The following is a 17068-nucleotide window of genomic DNA, read 5'->3' on the forward strand; positions in this document are numbered from 1 at the left end:
GTAGACCACATGTGCTTTTCAGAGGGGCTGAATTAAATATAACCAGCTGCCAACTTTGTGCTCTGACATACTTGAATTAGTTGAGTATGTGTATACTAAACTCATTTATGTTTGCCTACAATAAATGAAATAAACACTGCCCTATACAATCCACTATTAGCAGTGAGTACAACAGCAAAAAATTATTGTACAATTTATACATACTAAAATATTTTCTTTCTCTAGAAATAATGCAGAACAAAACCTAATCATTGTTAAGAATTTGGGATATCTCAAATTACAGCAGGGAAAAATCAAATCAGGGTGTGTACTGAGCCCAAAACAAAGGTTCCTGGTCATAAGGCTATTAGATTAGTAAGTGCAAGTGGTAGAATAAAGCATGCTCAAATTTTATGCTTGGGTCTCTGTATATAATCAAACCTTTAAATTAAACAAGACGAGCTAAAGAAATGCCTTAAGCAGAGCGAGATAACTGGAAATCGTGTCACTGCTTTTACCATTATTGTTACCCAACTTATACAATGTGCAAAGTGCTAAGCAACACTACAAAAACACAATTACATGAACACTGAAGACCTGGGGAAATGAAATCCAACAATTTTTATTTTAATGAGCTGTATTTTCTAAATTTTGTTTTATTTTTTCCTGTTTTCATACAGTATTGAAAACAAAACTCAGCACATTCACATTTTCCCGAGGAACTGTAAAGATGATCTCTACAGGGATAAACGTTGTAAAGCCTGAAGCTCAATCAACTGATGTTGAAAACTCTCAAAGGGAGTAAAGGCTTGATCTGAATGGTCTAGAACATGTACTGTAATTTAATAGAAGAGATGGTCGTCTTAATATTTAATGATTTAAAAGAACTTCCCAGTCCATGCGAAGAGTACAGTCCAATAATAAATCAAGTTTCTGAACGCATTTTATGCTACATATGTGTATACTTTGCGATCCTCAGGTGTTCGTGCCAAATATTCTCTCTCAATAAGTCCTTCGATACGTTTTTTAATAACAACTGGACTTGGTAAGAATCGAGCCTTCAACTGCTGAGTTACCTAAAAGAGAAGGTTAAAAAATAAACAAACTAATTCCTACCAGAAAATCAGAAACAAAAAATATTTCCATATAAACACACAACAATTATCTTTGAAAAGAAATGAGGTACCATTTTAAGACTCAGATCAAACTTCAGTAATTTGATTATGAAAATTAAAAACGATACTATTGAAAACGTCCTGTGTGGCTGGCTAGAACAAATCACCTCATATGAGGATGTGAATGCTCAAGTGGATTAGTAGATGAATTAGCTGGAATATATTCACATCAATTTATACCACCCTATAGTTTAACCACTTTGAAGCTATAATCTAATGCCTTCTAAGTTACTATCCTAATTCAGAGATTCAAATTCCAGCTCTCTCACTAGCTCTGGGTCCTTGGGAAATTATTAACCTCATGAAGTTGTTGTGTGTATTAAATGAGTTAATAGATGTGATGCAGAATAATGTGCTGTCCCACAGTTAAGTGCTACTGTTAGTATTCTTTTCTTCAACAGATGTCAGGATTCTATGTCTTGTTACATCAGTAATAATGAAACAGTAACTGCAGCACAGTAGCCGCAACCTGACTATGCACTATATATATACATGTCAGTTTTATATATATTTATTTAATACTGTTAACCCTGCAAAGTTGGCTGTCTCATTTTACAAAAGTAGAAAATGAGCCAGAGAGGAAAAATGGTAAGTTGTAAGTAGCAAACAGAACCGGAAGAGATGAGCATCTAAATCCTTCTGATCTTACCTCCTTCTTTCATGTAAGATCACTTTAGCTGCACTCCCCAACAGTACCTTCAACTCCCTGATTCCTTTGGTCCTAATTCCATAAGCACCCATTCATTCTACAACAGCCCAAAAGCCACTATTCAGTTCTTTACTAAGTTGTAGTTTTCATACCTTCTGTGTAGACCTGGAGTCAACAAATTACACCCTACAAGCAAATACAGCCCACTGCCTGTTGTAAATTTTTCCTGGAACAGCCACCCTCACTTGTTATCTATGGGTGCTTTCATGCTACAACTGGCCATTTAAAAAAAAGGTTGCCAATCTGGTACAGACTGATAACACAAATTTATAGTATTCAAGTATAGCAAGTTTCCAAGCACCATAATCTCACATCCTGTTTTACATAAGAAGTAATTTTCATTTGAAATTCCTCTAATTCCTACCACCTTGCACTTAACCTGTTTATCCAAGCATGTATCCACCTTTCATTAGAACCACCCCTGCCTCCTGCCCTGGGTTTCAGAAGAGGTATTCAGTAGCAGCCATTAACACATTGACTGCCTGTGTTCTCTACACAATTCTCTTGCCTTTCTTTTTCTAGACTTCAGTACATCAATTATCCCTCATCCCTGTTCTTTCCTTTTGTTTTTAAGCATCCTTTCTTTATCCTTAGACTATAAATGCAACACAAGGTCTTCCCACCTAGAAAAAAAAAATGTTCAGACACCCTCAACTCAACACATAATCCTTTTAGGTGTTATTGTTTGTGCCCTTTCCCACAAGACAGCATCCCAAAGCACAAGCCACTCACTTGGTGGTTTCAGCTCCATTTACTTCTCAAGGCACTGCCGCCAAACGCTCACTCTTACCAGTCCAATGAAAATGGGAAAACTAATCAGTCACCTAATTGCCAACACATATTAAATGTTTACTTGATTTGGTTTTTAAATGATTTTTGAAACTACTGACTGACCACTCAGCCATAATTCTCGTTTGTCATGTAATACAAAGTCAACTTATAAAAATGATTTTAACTGACCTGTGGAACACAGCAGTACATACCCCCTCCTTTTTCAGTTAAAGAAACCAACCTCTATCTAGCCAATCAAGCTGGCGGCCTAAGAGTCATCCTCCACTCCTCTTTTTCTTTTCCCATACTGTCAATTTCTCTTCCCATTTGTCTTCATTTGGTTCTCTATCTTCACTCAATACTTTATTCAGCCCTAATCACCTCTTTCCTCACTATTTCAATGGCTTCACAATGATCTTATATCTTTGCCACAAGCATGTTTGTTTTTAAGGTGTGCACATAATTTGATGTTCAGCTATGTTTAGCTATCAAGAAAGTGCCAGGCTTTTAATACTGTGTTAACTGACTACAGTTTTCAAATTTGAAGATTGTATTTTAAAACACAACAGTACTTTCCTAAATTTAAGCTGTTAAAGTAAGTTTGCCTTTCCCACATCAGTGCTGTCTGGAAGAGTCCTCACCTCTGCTACTAACACATTGTGTTGCATCTTCTTCCTAGATTTCATTATCCGCACTATAGCAGCTTCTATCTCATGTTTTCTGTCGTCGTCGACTTTCTGCCTTGTTTCTTTCCTTTCTGGGTCAGATTCACCTTGTTTGGCAGCAACTAAAAGAGAAATAAAGACATTTACCATGTGATTATCATGCAAATTTCACACACAATGAAAAATTGTTTATAAGCAACCTTAACCTAAAAAAATCAATTTCAACCTCTGAATATATACTACACACATACTTTTATTGAAATAAACATACAAAAAGTACCTAATTCTAAGTCTACTGAATATTAAATATAAGTCTAGATTTTTCTTTTTAAATATTAGGAGCTTAATTTTAGACATAATAAAACCAATTTTATTTTTATAGACTAGAATGATTCCTTTCCTAGAAGAAAAATGGTAGCCACATATACTTGGCAGTAAAATTATCAGTAAATAATTTTCACTGCTTGTGACTTCCAGAGGTTAACTAGTATCTTACCAATATGACTTCAAGTTAAGCCTCACCAAAACCACCTCAAATGGGAGAAACGTGGGGACTTTAAGAGGACAAAAGAGCATATATTGCCAAGATTTAGCTAGCTAAATAAAAAAATTTTGAAGTACCATCAGAATGTCTCTTAATAAAACTCCATTTGGACACCTCATCAATTATTCAACAATTTCTTGTCATTTATCTTACTAATTCCTAAATGTCACAATATGGCTCCAAAATCACTGGGGAGGGTGACCACAGACATGAAATTAAAAGACACTTGCTCCTTGGAAGAAAAGCAATGACAAACCTAGACAGCACATTAAAATGCAGAGACATTTTTTTGCCTACAAATGTCCATATAGTCAAAGTTATGGTTCTTCCAAGTAATCATGCACAGTGGGAGCTGGACAATAAAAAGGGCTGAGCGCCGAAGAATTGATGCTTTCAACTGTGGTGTTGGAGAAGACTCTTGAGAGTCCCTTGGACTGCAAGGAGATCAAACTAGTCAATCCTAAAGGAATCAACCCTGGATATTTATTGGAAGGACTGATGCTGAAGCTGAAGCGCCAATACTTTGGCCACCTGATGTGACGATCCGACTCACTGGAAAAGACCCTGATGCTAGGAAAGATTGAGGGCAGAGAAGGGGGCGACAGAGGGTGAAATGGTTGGATAGCATCACTGACTCAATGGACATGAGTTTGAGCAAACTCCGGGAGATAGTGAAGGACAGGGAAGCCTGGCATGCTGCAGTCCGTGGGGTCACAAAGAGTCGGACCTGACTGAGCAACTGAACTACAATGCAGACTACATTCCACTCTTTCAGAGTAGTCTATTCCCCACAGTCTTCAAGCCAACTTCTCAAGAATTAAGTATAAAAGTTCTCTCTCTTATAACCCTGCTCTAATTGAAGTAGCAGAGAAACAAAAGTGGTAACTGATGCAGTTTATTTGGTCATCAATAGTAGACAGATGTGAAGTTTCTGGAGTAAAAACTGAAATATTGCAAAGAACCACATAAAATATTGCTGACTTAGGCCTGGGCACACCCATGAGACAGCAGACTACAATATTTAGATCATTCTGGTGTGCCCATTCAGTTATTTCTAATTAGAATTCCTTGGTTAGAATCCTTCTTTCAGGGTCTTCTCCCAAGTTAATCAACACCTTAACAAAAAAAAAAAAAAAGAATAAAATTAGATTAAAATGTTCAACTAAAGGAGAAAAATGCTTTGCTTCAAAAATTCCATACCATAAGGGGAAAAACAAAGATAGAGGACTGGTTTAAATAGAACTAAAGAAACACTAAAATCACTGTAACGTGGAGCTCTTGAGTGAATCCTGGACCCAAAAAATAAGATATGAAAATGAGACAGCTGTGGACATGCAAATATGGGTAATGTATATAGATGTTTGGAGTTAATTTCTAATTAATAATTAGTTTCTAGGTCTGATATAGTACAACAATTTTGTGGTAAAATTTTAATTCTGAGGTAAGTATATTCTCAAGTATTTAAGGGATAAGTGTTACGATGTTTGCAAATTAAGTCCAAATGCTGTAGGAACTATAAACATATATGAAGGGAGAGGGAGAATGCGAAGGTAGAAATAAAGGTGCTTAAGCACATGTGGCAAAATTTTATCGAGTATCTATTACAGCATTTTTCACTTTTTCTGATGTGAAAATACATAAAACGGTGGAGGGAAAAATTTTTTTTAACAACTCACTTAGTTCATCTAAATTTGGTCACCTAAATAAATATACTCCAAGACTGTGGATTATGTTTTTAAAAATGTGAGTAGGGAGCTCACTCCCAGAGCCTGGCATAATATTATGTGTTTAAGAGAAGCATAACAAGGGTATTTGCTGTGTAAGTGGGTACGTAAGTATCTAGATGTATCAGGCGGAGAAGGCAATGGCACCCCACTCCAGTACTCTTGCCTGGAAAATCCCATGGACGGAGGAGCCTGGTAGGCTATAGTCCATGGGTTGCTAAGAGTCGGACACGACTGAGCGACTTCACTTTCACTTTTCCCTTTCATGCACTGGAGAAGGAAATGGCAATCCACTCCAGTATTCTTGCCTGGAGAATCCCAGGGACGGGGGAGCCTGGTGGGCTGCCGTCTATGGGGTCGCACAGAGTCGGACACGACTGAAGCGACTTAGCAGCAGATGTATCAGGAGGAATATACTTAGCACCAGAGAGAAAATTTTAACTTCCACAAAAATCAGTAAGAGCCAAGATAATCTAAGTACCATTTCAAAAATGAAACACATTTTTCTTTACGGAATTTGATAGCTGAAAAGAACTTTAAAACAGGTCATCTAGTCAAATTTTTCATCACATTTAACTATATTTCTATTTTAACGAAATCTAAAATACTATACACATATATACTATATACTTAACACCAAAAATTAAAAATCTATGAAGACTTTTTTTGATAATCACAATACTACCTGACAATATTAGCTGCGCATGATAGAATCTTGAATTACAAAGACATTTATTTAGGATTAAGCAGGCTGAGGCTAGGTAATTCAGATCTGTATCACCACACATCCTCCAAACCTGAGATACAAGTAAATTCTGAAATCCAAAACCTATCTCTGCCCCAAATTACAGTCTTATGTCTTACACTAGTGAAAAAGATATTTTATTCCACAACTATCCTTAGCACTGTTCTATTTTTTAACATACATCTGTGTCCCAAATTAACGATATGGTTTCCAATAAATAAACAAAGTAGTCACGGCTGTAAAGAGATACCATTTTGCTGTGAAAAAAATATCCTATTTAGAGTCAAAAAGAAAAACTAAAGTGTATACACAAAGTTCTTGAATCAGTATGTTCTGGCTATCAACTGTATAATTAATATAAAAAAATTTAAGACTTTATCTTTTATTATTAATATATAAAAATCAGAAAATTGAAGTCATGCTTAACTTATTTTAAAATACGGTTTTATACACAGATATATTAGGTGTTCAGTTCAGGTCAGTCACTCAGTTGTGTCCGACTCTTTGAGACCCCATGAACCGCAGCACACCAGGCCTCCCTGTCCATCACCAACTCCCAGAGTCCACCCAAACCCATGTCCATTGAGTCGGTGATGCCATCCAACCATCTCATCCTCTGTCATCCCCTTCTCCTCCTGCCCTCAATCTTTCCCAGCATCAGGGTCTTTTCAAATGAGTCAGCTCTTCGCATCAGGTGGCCAAAGTATTGGAGTTTCAGCTTCAACATCTGTCCTTCCAATCAACACTCAGGACTGATCTCCTTTAGGATGGACTGGTTGGACCTCCTTGCAGTCCAAGGGACTCTCAAGAGTCTTCTCCAACACCACAGTTCAAAAGCATCAATTCTTTGGTGCTCAGCTTTCTAATACACCTAATACAATATTAGGTGTATTGGACAAATTATCACTAGGAAGCTCATCTAAAAACCAGGTAGCAAGCTACACTAAGAGTTTTAAATATTCAGCAAAGGTGAAGTGCATTTTTGCCTTCTTAAATACATAGAAAATATACACCTTACATTGTTAAATATACAACAGATAGGACGTTTACTGTCATCCTAAAAAAAGCTGAACCAAAAACTATTCACAACAGGGTTATCTCTGTTTTTAAAGTTAGAGAAAGAATATGGGTTTTAAAGTTTTGAAATTTAACAAATATTTATCAAAATATAAATAGCTGCATCTAAAGATTAAATTTTAAATAGATAACTCACAATTTTGAAAAATTTGTAAATCACTTTTAAAAACAGACTTCACTATTTGTTAACTCAACCAGTTAAAAACAATTTTTTATAAGAAAACATTCATAAAATTGTATTTCACTTGCTGAAAACCATATGAAAACAAATACTTGTTCATACTATGAATTCCTTTCTCAAGTGCTTACTGAACTTGGATTCAACTGCATTTTGAGAGGAACATACAATGATAAAAGTCGCTTTATCTCTTAAGTCTTATGTATCATGCAGCACACAGAAAAACATTACTTTTTAAAAAATAGAAATCCAACATTAAGAACTTTTAAGAAAAAATATATGTAATTTTTAAGAGAAAAAGATAATTTCAGATACCTGTTTGAATCTTGACTCTGTGTAGTTTGGACGTGAACTGATCATTAACTGTAAATATGTGACCATTTTCTATCTCCTTTGACTTGGGCTCCTTGGTGAGGACCCGCTGTGTTGGTTTACCACAGGCGAGGGATTGCAGCGCTCTAACAAGTTCTCTTTCAGGGATATCTGTCTCTTGTTGAATTTCCTGAAATTTCACCAGATTAACAGAGTTTAACAGGCAAGATTAACAGACTGTGTGAAAGATTAAATTAGTTAATTAGTAAATAAAACTGACCAGGCAGTAGTTAAGAGAGGTAATTCCATTTAAGAAATAACTCACAACAAAAACTTTCTATTATAACATTTCACTAAAATCACACTTATTTGAACACACTAGAGAAAAAGGTGGTTCAAGTCACAGAACATCAAAAAGCTGGGTTTTTTCCTGCAGGGATATAAAGCCCAGTCTAAGAATGTCATCCAACAGAGATTAGTAGGGGCCTGCTTTAATATTTAGGTAAAAATACAGTGTTAACCAACATACGAATGCTAACTTAAGAAATACTCTACAATCTTCCTCCCAAGTTTATCCATACTACTCTTTGCTTAGCAACTTTTTCCTAGAAATAAGCAAGTATACTATCAAAGATTTACAATCCAAGTTGATTGTATCTATTGCCTGTATAACCAAATGAAAAAAAATTTAAATACTAAGTAATTTATATTAAATTCGTTGTATACTTTTTATATCAATGGGACAGTAAGAGAATTGCATATGTATATGATATACATCGACAGGTACTGCATGGCTCAAGTCTTCACATTTGGAAGCATCATTTTGATTCACTGTATAAAGCTTTTTCCCTCAAATGGAGCTCAGAAAGAATAGGCATAAAGACGGTGTTATTTCGACTATGTAACTGATCTGGAGCAAGTCGTCGTCCTTTCACAAGACGCTGAGGAACAGTTTAAGGCTTCTTCAGAGGACTACAGGTAGGTGAGGACCAAGAGACATGTCAGTTTTAGTGATGATGATGCACATTCCTTAGCTTCCAATCATCTCAGTACATCTACATACTTTAGACACATCAATTCAATCCTAGCAAATTTAATATGTGCTCTTAATAAACAATGTTAATTGTAATTATTATGTACACGCTAAAAGTGACTTATTTACCTATATTACTGTTTAACCAGAGTCAAAGAACCAGAAATGCCTTTTTAGGTAGAAATTTATGTGCCATCAAAAAAATTGGACAGTCTCAAATCTCCATTATCATGATAGATCAGTGGAATTTGATTATGATTTTGCATTTGATATGACATATGGAACTACCCTCTTTCCATTCCCACAAATGAATTAGCAGATATTTCAATTCCATTTATTAGAAATGGCAAATTTATCACATCTCAAATACTTCTGTATATACTACTCTGTTTCTGGATTCTCTGTTTGTTCAAATGAGCTATTTGTTCACACGTTAAAAACAATTTTAACTTCAAGTTATGTTTGGGTAATTAAGACATATTCCTTTCCTTCTTACTGGGCTTTCCCATCTCCAAACCCCTGCCCCTCCTTGCCTATTCTTGTGCATTCTCTTGCCCAGATGAATTTTGGGATCAGTTGTCAAATTTCAAAGAAAATAAATCTACAGGTTTGGATTGAGACACTGATTTATAGGTGGCTTAAAAAATCAAATTCCGTTATAACACATAGCTTTCTCATTCAGGTACACTTACCCTTCTATATTCTTTTCTCTTATTGCCTTTTTGGTTTAAGTCTTGTACTTTCTGTGTTAGAATGATTCCCAGAAAGATTATGATTATTAAAATATCCCTCTCCTCATGTCATTTTCTGATTAATTCTGATGCAGAGAGAAGGGACTTACTAATGGTAAGTCTGATTTATAGAAAGATTTCTCAACCAAATTCTCCTCAAAGAATAATTTCTTAGTTGATTATTATACTTGACAATTATACTATCTATAAACTTTGTCAACTCTCGATATCTGTAAATTTCATTCCTTTTTCTTTTTTAATGTGTTCATTAGGACCTGCAGAACAAGGGTGGACACTAAGAGTAAAGGCAGGTATAAATCATTCCTAACCTTAAGGGTAAGGTGTCTAACATTTTACTACTAATTATTGCTTGCTTATTAGGTCTCTCATTAGGTACATCCTTACGCCATTCTGGCATTTTTTTCTATTCTTAAGTGGCTAAGAGTGCCCCATCTGGAAATAAGAAATCAGGACTGATTTTTCTCATATGCTTTGTGTACATCCGTAGACATCACTGATTTTTCTCCTTGAATTGATGTCTGGTAATATAGAAGGTGCTCAGTTAATTGTATTATTATTATAAAATCTCAATAGCTCTCTGTTAACAAACTCCTTCTCTGTATTCCAGGAAGAAACCCTACTTGGATAAGGTGGATTATTATTTCAATACACTGCTGAATATAACATACTAATAATATTTTATTTTAGATTTGTACATTTATTTTGAATAACCTATAGCTTCCTTGTCTTTTTGTATTTTCCTAGTTCAGTTTTAGTAATAATGTTATACAGCCTAAGGTATTTCTCAAGAACAATTTGTGTATTGTTTTCTGGTTCAAAGTTTCCAGTATAACTTTCAATTTTAATTTGCTGGGTTAATTCAGAACTTTAATATCCTTCTTTTTTATTGTATAGTCAGTACATATGTGAGGGCTTTCCGTAACAATGGAGTTACCCATTTCTCCTTGTACTTCCAATCATTTTCCTTTATGCGTTGTTTGTCACAATAATGATATAATTTCTCGATGAAATACCACTGGTGTTTAATGATTTTCTATGCAAATTAAATTCCGTCTGACATTAATTCTGCTACTGTCAATAATAAGTTTTTAGTCTTATTTTCAGAAATTTAAAAAAAGTATTAACAAAGAACATTCAGAAAAACATGTATTACTATCCAAACCTCTTTCAAAAATTAAATGCTAGTTACTAAAATCAAAGGTACAGACTACCATTAAATATATATTTTGGTATTTTAGCTGTTCTAAATCACAATATGGACTACATTCCAAAAAATTTTATATAAAAAGAGGAAAAAGTCTCTGCAGCCTGACTACTATGGATTAAATGTGACACTATAATAAATGCTACCTTTTGAAGACAGTTTCCAAGATGGCCCACAGTGACCCTGGTACACTGTAATCTTGTGTGGTCCCCTCACTGTATCAGGGGTGACCTTAGTGACCAACAAAATAAGGAAGTGACAATATGTGATTTTCAAGGCTGGATAATAAAGGCACGGCAGGTTCTGCCTGGGTCTCTTGGATCACTCATTCTAGGGAAAGTTAGCCACCAGGATACAATGACAATCAAACAGCCATGTCTGGTAAAGCCCAAATGGAGAGAACCTAACACCCCCTAAGTTTGGTTAACAGATAAAACAAACTTTCCAGTCATGTGGAAAAAGGTGCATACCAATAATAGTATTTTCCAGTCCTGACAACATTAGATGACTGAAGCCCCAGCTGACATCTTAACATAACCTCATTAAAGATTCCAAGCCACAACCACCCAATCAAGCCCCTCCTGAATCCCCAACCCAAAGAAACCACAAAAGATAATAAATTGTTAATGGCTATCTTAAATCATGAAGCTGAGATTTGTTATGTAACATTAAATAAAAAATACTCTATTTTACTGAACTCATAAAGAAAGAATATTTGAAGAGGTCAGCTTCCTTTAATAATCATTAAATACTTTTAACTATCTTCTCTAACATGTGAAGATTTTCGCAAAATAGCTGTCTAATAAAACTTATGCAGCAGACCATAAGCACACAGTGTGAATGTGTGTCATGAGCCTTCTTACCACTGCCTGGTTCGAGATGCAAGCAGAGGTTTTGGAGCCATAGGAATGGCATTTTACATATGCCACTTATGCTCAGGGTTCTGGTTTGACACAGCTAAAATTTAAAATATTAGAGCAATTTTCTACTGAATTTTTCCTTCTACCTAAATCATTGCTTGTTAGCCTCAATGATCCCAACCAGACAGGGAAGGAGAAAAGCGTTTTGAGCCACTAAAATTACTAGCAATTCCAATAATGGTTTAAGAAAATGCATGTATGTTTTTGTTTATCCTAGTATTTTTACCAGCTCTTTATAAAGTAGGACGCTGAAAACCAAATCTAGCATTTATTAAGTAGCTTATTTGTTTAAAATATATTATCCATGATAGCTCCAGACTAAAACATCCAAGCTGTTAGAGATAATTCAATTCTACCTGCCTGAATTTACAATGTTTGGGTAAGGTACTCAATACTTACTTGAAATCAATATTCTTAGGATTCAATCACATATAATTTTGTCTTTGGAAATTAAAGTTATTCCCGAGGTAATACACACCTGGAAATTTACAAAGTCTCTTGGCTTAGCCACTGACTTACAACACTAAGGTTTCAAAATATTTCTCTGAAGCATTATTATGTAAAAATAGTCTTCTCTCAACTATATTATCATCATATAAAGGGAATATGAAGATGAGTATTAAAATAGGCCTAGAATTTAACTGCTCTTCATTTCAAATTTAAAACTTCCAATGTTCACCTGTATCTGAAAATTCATTTTCAATTAAGTGTAAATATGGCAGTAACTCTACAGCTTTTAAAATATTCATTATCTTCCATTTAAACTTAATTTAAAAATATGACATGATCCTCATTTCAACTCCAACCTACTCATTAAACATATGGGGAAAGACTAACTGAATGTAATTCAATCAAATCATGACTTAATGGGAGAAAAAAGTAATAAAAATTTTTTATAGTTACTCTAAAAAAAGAAAGTTGACACTATCAAGATAGTGTAAAATTAGCAAAAGGACAGACAGGAACTATTGAAACAGAGATCACAGTGTGTAGAAATACATACATATGGTCAACTGATTTTATATTTTCTAAATAAAGGGGCTAAGGTAATTCAAAGAGAAAAGAATAGTTAGTGCTTTTGACAAATGATGCTGAATGAACAAGTGAATATATGTGGGTGGAGGAAATAATTCTTAACCCTACCTATAACCATATCAAGAAAATTAACTTGAAATTGATCACACACCTAAATGTAAAAAGGTAAAACTATAAATCACTTAGAAGAAAATGCAGAAGAAAATCTTTGAAACCACATCAACAGCCAGTAATTCTTAGAGAGACTATCAAAAGCACAAACCATAGAACAGTGGCTACTGGACTTTGTCAATATAAAAGGGCAAATTAAACAGACTGTGAGAAAATATTCACAGCACATAGAAGTGACAAAGGATCTGTATCCAAAACTTATAAAGAATTTTTAAACAACCCAATAAAGTTATACAAACAAAGAACTCATCAAACAAGACACATTAAGGGGCATATGAATTAACAAAAAAATGCTCATCACCATTAGCAGTCAAGGTAAGAAATCAAATCCACAACGTACAGGTGTAATTGCATACTAGCTAAAATGGCTAAAATTCAAAAGACTGAGAATATTCGATTTTGGAGAAGATGTGGGGCAACCAGAACTCTCCTACACTGCTGGTAGAAATGAAAAACAGTAAAATCACTCCAAGATGCAGCCTGGTAGCTTGGTGGTCTGTGATGACCTAGAAGGGTGGGATAGGGGTGAGAGAGAGGCTTTCAAGGGGTAGGGGACCTATGCATACATATAGCTGATTCATGCTATACAGCAGAAATGACACAACACTGTAAAGCAATTATACTCCTTTAAAAAAATAACGATTAAAAAATAATCATTTTTAAAAAATGGATTTGCAAAGTACAGTAATGCAAAGTGCAAAAAAAAAAAAAATGCAGCTCTATTCACTACAATCTAAATTCAACCGAACAATCAAAATGCCTATCAAGAGGTGAGTGGATAAAGAAACCATAACAGATCCATGTAGCAGAGTATCACTCAGCAATAAAAATAAACTACTGCAACTATACACTCAACAACATGGATGAATCTTAAAAATACTAGACTATATAAAAGAAGCTGGACAAAAGTGATATGTATCATGTGGTTCCAATTATATGAAATTCTAGAGAGCCAAAACTAATTTACAGTGATACAAAGCAGACAACTGGCTGCTTGGGTCTGGAGATACTGTGAGGAAAATGACTGCAACAGAGTATAAAAATTTGGGGAAGATATTCTATGGGGGCTTCCGTGGTGGCTCCGTGGTAAAGAATCCAACTGCCAATGCAGGAAACGTGGGTTCCATCCCTGAGTGAGGAATATGCCCTGAAGAAGCAAAGGGCAAACCATTTCAGTACTCTTGTCTGGAAATTTCCATGGACAGAGGAGCCTGGCAGGCTACAGTACACAGGGTTGCAAAAGAGTTGGACACAACTTAAGTGACTGAACAACAAAATAATATTCTGTATCTTGATTTCAGTGATGCTTGTTACAGAGGTGCATATATCTGTTAAAACTCATCAAACTGTGAACTCAGATGGAATTATGTTTTACTATATCAAACTTAATACTTCAACAAAGTTGATTTAAAAAACCAAATGAAACCCAAGAAACCTATGACGTTCATATAGTTTCATGGTTCCACGGTCCAATTTTATGCTATACATTTTTCTCTAATTATATTCTGAAAGGTTATTACTCAAATCCTTTTCAATAATAATTCTACATTAGGTTATTCAAACAAGAAAGACTCAAGTAACAACACAACACTGTCAAATCCACACAACCAACCCATACCTCGAATGTATATTTTTCTCTATTATTGAAGAGCATTAATATGGTCATCTGGAAAGTGGAGACTTGCAATATATGCTTCCGTGTATTAGAGCCAGTTACTTGTGCGCCTCCAACGCCAACTTCAGATCCATCTTCCTGTTTAATTTTTAAACATAATAATAGAACCAAGATATAATTATCTTCTGATAACTTTATCAATATGTTTGTGAAATAAGCTCTGCAATGCCCAAACCCGCCTTAACAAAATGATAGGACTCATTCCTACATAAAAAGAAATGTTATTTTACAAGTGTATGGGTATATATACGTGTGTAAACAGACACACACAATCTTTATTTGGGACTGTCTCATTTTTTCCCATTATGAATACGCTAATATATCTGAACAAGTAATGAATCAATAATTCCTTTTATTTATAGCTAAAATTTATGGTAACAGGACACACGAGGATAATACTGTACTTTTAAGGTATCACTGCCACTATACTACCACCCAAAGTAGTAGAGTTAGGTTTCTTTTTGTAAGATCTGATCATTGTAACAGATTAAATAATAGCATAGGGTGGAGAGGGGGGAATCTCTGTCATCCTTAAAGCCTACTGCTGCTCTGATTTAAAAGTACAAATTTAGTCCTCAATAATTAACATACGAATTATCTTTTCAAAACCTACTCATCTGTTTAATAAAACTTCAGAAGCTAACATGATTATTTAAGAAAAAAGCCTCTCCTTTAAAACAGAAACAAGCAAGCAAGAATTACAAGGTGAGTGAGTTCTTTAATATCTTTGACATTCCCACTTACAGCTAAATAAATATATAACACTCTTAAACTGAATGAATTCTAAGGAATATTTACCACTTCAATTAAATATAAAAAACTACAATATGTAGTTTCGTAACTGTAGGCATTTTCAACAATATTAAAAAAAAAAAACTTTGGTGTTACAGTGACACATACAAGTTAAGATTTTAATTAAAATGTTTAATGAAACTTACTTGCTGCCTAGATAACAACTTAGGTATTTTTTTCTTCAATGATTTAAAAGTTTTTTATTATTTTGCCATTTTAAGGCAAATGACTGTGATTTGATTTATACCGAGCAATGAAAGTAAATTAAAGCTCACAATTTTACATAAAAAAAAGAAATTACTTTTTAAAAATGAAGGCAATTTACTAGTGTATTGCTAATTTTTAACTAATCACTTTGGTAACATTTTGCACATTTTACAAATCTTAAGTGTTAGCTTTCCTAATTTCAATTTATTAAAAATAAGGATTATAGGAGACTGAGAATTCTGAAAAGGTACTCACAGTTTTTGTATGCTCTCAAATCAACTTGCATTTTATTATTTTATGCAATACTATCTCAAGTCTAATCTCATAAATAAAACATGTAATTATATTACTTATTCCATAAAGGCTACTGGCATAGTCTTCGTAATGTCAAAGGAAGTTAGCAACTGAAGGAATAGAAGTAAAGAATCAAAGCTAACGTTTCCTTCTTCTAAATATTTGAAACAGGCTGGGAAATAAGAGAAATAATTTACCCAAATCAACAAAACTCACTAATCAGTTCTATAGACTAATTTTTAAAGTTATTAATTAAAAATATGCTCAAACTATTAATATTTACCTTTTTAACTGGTCCATAGAAGGTAGCATTGAGATCTGCAGAACCCATGTGATGTTGGAGTGTGAGCTGTCGACCACTGTGTTTGGCTAAGTAAAACCTTGGGCAAATCAAACCAGGTTTTTGAGAATTAGATAACTTATTTATTTGAAATTATAAACTTCCAATTTTTAACAAACATTTATGTAAGGGAGACTTTAAAAGCTAAACCAAATCTTAGAAATCAAGTTCAGCTCCAATTTTTTATAGAAAAGAAACCATAAATTAAGGGGTGGGCGAAAAGAGACAGAAAAAGACAGACCTAAGAAACTTAGCTAGACAGTAAGTGATAAAAGTAGTACACCAAATACTTTCTACTGGTATATTTATTTGCCCTAGCTTCTGCTCAGCCACCGCAGTTCATAAGACGACCTTTCTCCATAATTAACCCCAAAACAATTCACCCCCAGCTAGTGGCAAACATCAACAATACAAAATACAGTCCTAACTATGCACTAATGCTGAAGAAGGGTATTAGTATTCCTCTGAAAAGAGATTATGCAATTCATCCTTACACACTGAAAGCATAAAGGGTAAATGAGATTTAAAAATGGAGTATATTCCTCTTCAATCAGGGACACTACTAACTGCTCCAGTTCATCTCAATTCTGGACAATTCGTACTTAGAATACAAAGTTTGATCTACATTTACCTTCTGAATATCTCAAAAGCATGTCTTGGTGCTGGTGGGATGTTGCACTTTGGTGTGGCTGACTGAGTGGGCCAGTATCCTGTTGTGAGCACCCGGACTGTGAGATCAACACCACCTAAAGATACCTGCGGGAAA

At 34.5% G+C, this 17068-nt stretch overlaps 1 protein-coding gene across 6 annotated transcripts in view; it reads right to left on the reverse strand.

The window, feature by feature from the left end:
- Window positions 1-585: 585 nt before the first annotated feature.
- The window catches only part of CUL3 (cullin 3), a 102372-nt gene continuing 85889 nt past the window's right edge, over window positions 586-17068 (reverse strand). For all 6 annotated transcript variants that reach the window (XM_081579658.1, XM_081579652.1, XM_081579655.1 and 3 more), the window contains 6 exons: window positions 16934-17058; window positions 16246-16342; window positions 14613-14747; window positions 7883-8069; window positions 3276-3421; window positions 586-1055 (listed from right to left, as the gene is read on the reverse strand). In XM_081579658.1, coding sequence (XP_081435784.1) covers window positions 924-1055; window positions 3276-3421; window positions 7883-8069; window positions 14613-14747; window positions 16246-16342; window positions 16934-17058 — 822 coding nt within the window. In that variant the 3' untranslated portion in view covers window positions 586-923. The remainder of the gene's footprint in view (window positions 1056-3275; window positions 3422-7882; window positions 8070-14612; window positions 14748-16245; window positions 16343-16933; window positions 17059-17068) is intronic.

The sequence above is a fragment of the Giraffa tippelskirchi genome, chromosome 3, assembly GCF_054371585.1.
Source record: "Giraffa tippelskirchi isolate mGirTip1 chromosome 3, T2T-mGirTip1v1.2.pri, whole genome shotgun sequence".
Classification (NCBI taxonomy): domain Eukaryota; kingdom Metazoa; phylum Chordata; class Mammalia; order Artiodactyla; family Giraffidae; genus Giraffa; species Giraffa tippelskirchi.